This window comes from Octopus bimaculoides, chromosome 6, assembly GCF_046866305.1.
Source record: "Octopus bimaculoides isolate indiv1 chromosome 6, ASM4686630v1, whole genome shotgun sequence".
In the NCBI taxonomy this organism is placed as follows: Eukaryota; Metazoa; Mollusca; class Cephalopoda; order Octopoda; family Octopodidae; genus Octopus; species Octopus bimaculoides.
In genome coordinates this window covers 10,652,761-10,660,013 of record NC_142933.1, presented here as the reverse complement: position 1 = coordinate 10,660,013, position 7,253 = coordinate 10,652,761, and the positions used below count along the sequence as shown (strand labels likewise).

The 7,253-nt window shown below is 34.4% G+C and overlaps 2 protein-coding genes across 6 annotated transcripts in view; one reads left to right on the top strand and one right to left on the bottom strand.

Annotated features, from left to right (window-relative positions):
- LOC106872050 (uncharacterized) overlaps window positions 1-5,099 on the top strand; it is an 18,531-nt gene extending 13,432 nt beyond the window's left edge. Inside the window, exon 6 of the mRNA XM_089353443.1 lies at window positions 3,648-5,099. Coding sequence (XP_089209569.1) covers window positions 3,648-3,715 — 68 coding nt within the window. The 3' untranslated portion in view covers window positions 3,716-5,099. The remainder of the gene's footprint in view (window positions 1-3,647) is intronic.
- The window catches only part of LOC128248171 (uncharacterized), a 111,633-nt gene extending 104,380 nt beyond the window's left edge, over window positions 1-7,253 (bottom strand). For 2 of the 5 annotated variants that reach the window (XM_089353435.1, XM_089353441.1), the window contains exon 1: window positions 6,166-6,306. Coding sequence is in view for 1 of the 5 variants with exons in the window: in XM_089353427.1 (XP_089209553.1) it covers window positions 7,203-7,238 (36 nt within the window). In the remaining 4 variants the exon portion in view is untranslated. Of the gene's footprint in view, window positions 1-6,165; window positions 6,307-7,042; window positions 7,172-7,202 lie in introns of those variants that run through there. The other 3 variants (XM_089353427.1, XM_089353437.1, XM_089353442.1) reach the window with 3 other exon arrangements.

Sequence of the window (7,253 nt, the reverse complement as noted above, 5' to 3'; positions counted from 1 at the left end):
ACGATCGAGAAATGGATCGGTCGAGTTACGGAGAACAATCAACTACCACATTTCATATCTGCGCATTTTCTCATTTTCATTCAAATCATGAGGTACCCATTTGTCGAGCTCTTTTGATTTTCCGATCGCATGCAAATGGTTGCAGGCAGTTTTCTGGCTAACTTGAAGTTCTTTTACCTGTTCTAGAGTGGTTTTACGTGGATTTTTCTCAATGACGATCTTTGATTGACGGTCGTCGATGACAGATGGGCGTCCACTAAGCACACGATCTTCAAAGCTCAGGACTCTATTGCCAAACTGTTTAGACCATTTCCGATCTAATCACTCGCTGGTAATTTCCTCACCAAACGTGTCGTTGATATCGCGAACAGTTTCAGCTGTTTTACGTCCTTTTTTTAAAGTTGAATAGTAAAATTGCCCGAACATCGCTCTTTGACAGTTCTATTTCAGATGATTGTAACCTCTGAAGAGGCCTAGCGAATCATGCATGTACTCCCATTACATCATTTTCATCTACTAATTACTCCAGCGTACGGGAGCTATAAAGATAGAATAGGGCATGCCAACGCTAGGCCGAAACAGCTGTAAGATTTTGTCCCTTCTCCAATTACTAAATGTCCTTTAAATTTGAGAACTTAATTGTTGATATGACATGGTATGTCATAAGTGTCTGTATATTGAGTTTTTTGTCAATTTAGTTATAAAATAAACAGATTAATCAACGGAATACAGTGTCTGCATGTTGATGTGTACCTCATATTCCCTTCCATTTTCTTATTGTTATATATATATATATATATATATATAGGCATGTATATATAAATATGTGTTCCTATATATGTATGCACATATATGTGTGTAACAAATTGTCAGCGCTAAGCAGTGTGTAAGTATGAGCAGAATTAGGTAAGTTTAAATATGTTTGTCACATATTTCGACTACTAAAAGGCAAATACACTGCAGTTACGGCGGAGAATATATCTCTCTTAGAGTAAAAAGGTATGAAAACACCCAGTTCATTCATTGTCGCAATCTATTAGGAATCTCATACATCGATGTTTCAAGCTACTTGGCTATCGTCAATGAGATGTACCTAAGAGAGTCAACTCTGAACAAGCATATAAATCCATAGGTTTATATATAATTCAGACAACAGGTTGACTGATATGAGCTGGAAGATCGCGCGACTGAGGTAAATAGCGAAGAATCAGCGCGAATCAGTGTGTAAGTATGAACAGGATAGGTAAGTTGAAATATGTTTGTACATATTTCAACTACTAAAAGGCAAATACAGCGCAGTTACTGTGGAGAATAAATCTCTCTTATGGTAAAAAGGTATGAAGATACCCGGTTCCTTCAGTGTCACGATCTATTAAGAATCCCAGACGTCGATGTTTCAAGCTACTTGGCTTTCAGCGCTGACAATTCGGTACTTACCTCAGTCGGGCGATCTATTGGCGCAAATGAGTGAACGTGTCAACCGAATTATATAGAAAGCTATGGCATTATAAGTTCGTTCAGAGTTGACTCTCTTGAGTAAATCTCGTCGCGAGAGCCGAGTAGCTTCACAGACACACATCATATCTGGGATTCCTAATTGTTGGCGACAATGAACAAACCAAATGTTTTCACACCGATTTACCATAAGAAAGATTTATTCTCCACGGTAACCGCAGTGTATTTGCCTTTTAGCAGTTGAAATATACGACAAACGTATTTCAACTTGCCTAATTCTGATTATATGTGTATGTGTGCACGTATTTTTAGAGATGCGCATATACATTTGGATAATTGGACACGCATGCGAGTCCTCACATTCAATCCTTAAAACTAGCAGAACCCGTGAATACTTCACGCAATTACTGGTAAACCAAATGGGTTATTTATTTAAACTCTATCAAAAACACCTGAAAGCTTAGCCTGTGTTGCTTCAGTATGGAAAGAGATTCACTCATCTGCTACTTATGGAAAAGTGCAAGAAATTGTAATAATAATAATATATATATATATATATATATATATATATATATATATATATATATATATATATATATATATACAGATAGATAGATAGATAGATAGACAAACAGATAATATATGAAAGGGTATTGTAAATGAAAAAAACAACAGTTAAAAAACGTACAACCTATACTGTTAGTTTTCCATTTTCCCACGGAAACACATGTAGTGCGTGTGATACAACCTTTAGTCAAATTGTATATATTTGCCACGTAAATAAGCGTGAATATTACACGGAATTGTTCTCATGCACATGCGTTAAGTGATAGGTGATATAATCATCTTAGTTAAATTACAAAAAATACACTTTTCACTATCCAATCACCTAGAAAACCACCACCTACACCACCATTATCATGTCGCCCACTTCTCTCACTCAGGGTTCTCTCCCCTTCCTAACTCTCTATCCTCCTCTCTCCTCTCCCTTCTCTTCACTCCTCCCCTCTCTCTCCCTCTCCCCTTCCACTCTACTTTTTTTTACCTCACCATCAAAACATTATCAACCCTCTCCTAAAATTATATTTTCAGCTCTCCTTCTCTACCTTCAACTACATATTTTAACCAACTAGTTTTTTAAAACATATTACATTCTCTCTCAGTGGAGGCGCAATGGCAGTGGACTCGCAGTCATAGGATCGCGGTTTCGATTCCCAGACCGGGCGTTGTGTGTGTTTATTGAGCGAAAACACCTAAAGCTCCACGAGGCTCCGGCAGGAAGTGGTGGCGAACCCTGCTGTACTCTTTCACCACAACTTTCTGTCACGCTTTCTTCCTGTTTCGGTTGTACCTGTAATTCAAAGGGTCAGCCTTGTCACACTGTGTCACGCTGAATATCCCCGAGAACTACGTTAAGGGTACACGTGTCCGTGGAGTGCTCAGCCACCTGCACGTTAATTTCACGAGCAGGCTGTTCCGTCGATCGGATCAACTGGAACCCTCGACGTCGTAAGCGATGGAGTGCCAACAACATCTATCTATCTATCTATCTATCTATCTATCTATCTATCTATCTGTCTGTCTGTCTACTTATCTATCTCTTTATCTATTGTGTGTGAGCCAGTGTGTGTGTGAGCCAGTGTGTGTGTGTTCAACAGTGCATCTGCCAGTGTATGTGTGTATGTCTCTGTGTTGTGGATGTGCATATCGTATGTCTCTATATTGTGTGTGTGGGTATTACATATATAATACCTTGATACTGTGTGGATTGAGATCCCCTTTTAACGGCCGTTGATATTAAATAAATGTTAACACTTCATGTAAATATGTAGCTTCCTTTCTAGGAATTGTTGCGTATAATAATGGATTGGCTGATTGTCTCTTTGTCATTGGTCATAACGATGTGGATGCTGCTGATGAGAATCTAATAAATATTTTTTTTAAATCGATAAAATCTTTTCCTCGATTTTCCAGTTGATGGAGTCGATCTCAGCGGAATTCGAGGTCATAACATAAGGACGGACAAATTACTGCCGAGCATTTTCTTATCATGGCAACAATTCTACCAGACTGCGCCTTATAAATCTTTTTTTACAATATTAAAATTTCGAAATCCTTAAGACGAATTTTCTCTTCTCCCCTTAAAAGATTTCAATGTAAATTACAATTTGAACTTTTGTTTTATTTTACAGTTTGTTTCCCAGATCATGTCGTCGGAAGTATGATGTATTTTATGGGACCCCACATCGCACTATGTTAAAAAAAAATCGATATTGGATAGTTTCAATCTGGTCGCAATAAAATGATATCAACACCGAAACCTGATACTTGAAACGAGAATCACTGACAAAGTTCCTGAATCTCTCTCTCTCTCTCTCTCTCTCTCTCTCTATATATATATATATATATATATATATATATATATATATTATATGTATATTATATATATATATATATTTGTCTTTATTTATGTTTCCTTGGCATTTATATCCTAAAAAGTCTCTTAATTCACACTTCTCTTCACCCATCACTACCTCTTTGTCATCATACAAGTATATGTGCCTAGATACTCTTCAACTACACTCCCTTATATATATGTGTGTGTGTGTGTGTGTGTGTGAGTATAGAAGTAAGAAAAAGGAGGGGAAGAATTTCGATTATACCCACGTCGTGAGTTGTTATGCAAAATTTATTATATATATAAAAAAATGAGAGAAAGAAAATGCCTCGCAGTTTCCATAGTTTTAACATATTTTAAATGAAAGTGTATAGTGGTTGTCGACTGGTTTCGCTTTCGCTAAAAATGACATTGAAAGTATTGTAATTTCGTAGTTTCTTAAGAAGATTTTAGTCCATGTTCTTTTATGAACGTTTGCGAAGTGAATAAATTAACATGTATAAAACATTAAAGGAAAGTAAATGGCGATAGTTATTAGTCGGGACACGTGCAGCAATTAACCATTTTTGTGGTGGGATAAATAAGTATACAAAACTCATAAGCCAATCTCATTGTGAGACGAAATATAGACAGTGATGGATACGTGATCATAAACTGAATTATATACTGAAACCAAAATTGGTTTCGCGTTCATATTTAGGCGTCTTCTGTATATTTCCATAAATAAATTTTCATTATTTAAATGTTCTTGTACAGAACTTGTTTCTTTGCACTGGCAGATGGGGAATACGGTGAAATTTGACAGGCCATTCTTTGCCCATCTCTGAAAATGTTCACTCAAAGGTACCTCTCTATACTTTTGGGAAAAGATATGTTCCTCGTGTAGTGTTGATCTCCGTCTAAGTGCCAACTTGTCTGTCCTATATAGCTATAGCAACAGACTGAAAAAGTTACAACATAAATTATATTCCTGAATGCACAAAAAAAGTTACCTTGTGGTCCTCTCTTCTTGTTTGAATTGGAATTCCGAGCCTTCCAGTTTGTTGGGCATGCTTCACAGTTTGAACATCTCGTGATTGTTGTGTAAAGCTTCGCATTTGTCAGCAGTTTTTTCAGCAATTTGAGTTGCTGTGACTGGGGTTACGAAATTGCAATAATTAACATGTCCTGATTAGCGAATGCGAAACCGGTGGACAACCATAATACTTTTTTTCATTTGAGATATATTAAAACTATGTAAACTGTGCATTTTCTTTCTTTATTATTCATATATCCTTTATTTTTCGTTCTTTAAAGCTGTCAAATCAGCATTATTGTTGCATTATATATATATATATACATATATATATATATATATATATATATATATATATATATATATATATATATGTATATATATATATATATATATATATATATATATATACATATGCATATATATATATATGCATATATACACACACACACACACACACACACATATATATATATATATATATATATATATACATATATATATATATATATATATATATATATATATATATATATATATATGTATGTATGTATATATGTATGTAGATATGCATGTATATATATATGTGTATATATGTTTATATATATATATATATATATATGTATATATATATATATATATATATATATATATATATATATATATATATATATATAATTTTTTTCTCCTTTCTTATATTCCTAATTTCTCTTCACAACTATATTCTCCACTCAAACTATGCTTTCTATGCATTTTGTTTGATTCCTCTATGTGTTAACATGTACCTCTAAATGACTATGTAGAGTAGCCTGCAGTGTACACCTCGCTTGGAGATTTATCAATTCCGAGGTTCCACTTGCTATGAAACATATGTTGCCAGGACTCTATCTACTCCATTCCTTAACTTGTGTATATTTATTCGCATAACTGGCAAACCTGGCTGCCAGCCGTGAAATATAGAATAATTTCTTAAGCCAATCGTTCTTCGATATGAAAACAAACACAACCTTCCACCCCATTTTCTATGGATTGCTTGAAGCCCACTTTCCTCCTTGGATCTTACATTCATCTATCTATCTATCTATCTATCTATCTATCTATCTATCTATCTATCTATCAATCTATCTTTATTTACACACACACACACACTGAGATATATGTGTGTGTTTGTGTGCTTGCGTGCGTGCATGCGTGTGTATGTGTCTGTCTGTGTCTGTGTGTTTACGTTTGTCTGCTAGCATTAAACAGTAGAAAAGACATCAAAATAATTTGGTGCAATACATAAAATTTATCTTACCGTTTCAAATTTCTTTAAACTTATACTTTAATGAAATGCGTTTTTAAAAGTTATGTTTCGCACACCAGTCACACAACGGAAAACTAAAGATGCTTTGTCGTGGAAAGTCAGATATGTATGTATATGTGCGTGCGTGTTTATGTGCATGCGTGTATATAAATGGGACGGTGTGTGTCTATTATTGCTTTTTAATGCAGCCATGTATTTCGTAATACAATATACGCTTAAAATAATACGTATTTCTTCAAGTTAATATTTATGATGTAAAATATCAGTGGCAAGCCATATGATTAAAGATATATAAAATTTGCGAGGCACGCGTTTGTATCCTGCTGAACAAATCTAATTCACAGTTGCTGAGCCTTCTATCGGAATAAATATATTTAGATTATTACCCGAAAGATATCTAGACACATTATACCAGTTTACACATATGCACATACTTGTACATAACAGCACAGTAAAATGCGTATACGTTGATATATAACTAGTTGATATGCATATAGACAGTTTTAAGATTACGTATATAATGTATTTAATGTATTGGGTGAACGTGTGTTTTATTGTGACGTTGATTACAAATCGTTTATTCAGTCGGAAATAAATCAGCATTATGATCTCTTTTTTTAATTTTACTTATGTTATAAGATGAATGATAAATTAGTGAGCGCACAGCAAAAATTAAGCTCTAACAGTAATGAAAAAAAAAAAAGGCATCGAAGAAGCGATGCATATCCTGCACGCACACAAGGATTAAATAAAATTTGATTGAAAAAAATATATTCTCAGTCGTATTCATATTTAAAAAAACGACATCATGAATTATTTAACCTGCTTATTGTTTATGTAACAAAGAAAAGAAAATATTTTGATTCACCTGTTCGTCAATTTTGAAGATAATTAAACCAAAATTGAATAAGATTGAGCCACATACTCAATAGGCATATCGGCTAAATTCGGTAAAATTTCTTTCAGCCGTTTTCGCAGTAATGTCGCAAACACACAGACTAACAGACTAAGACAAGCGGTTACAATACCTTGCTTTCGCTTACAGCTGTAAGACATTGTCCCATCTTCGATCACTAGAT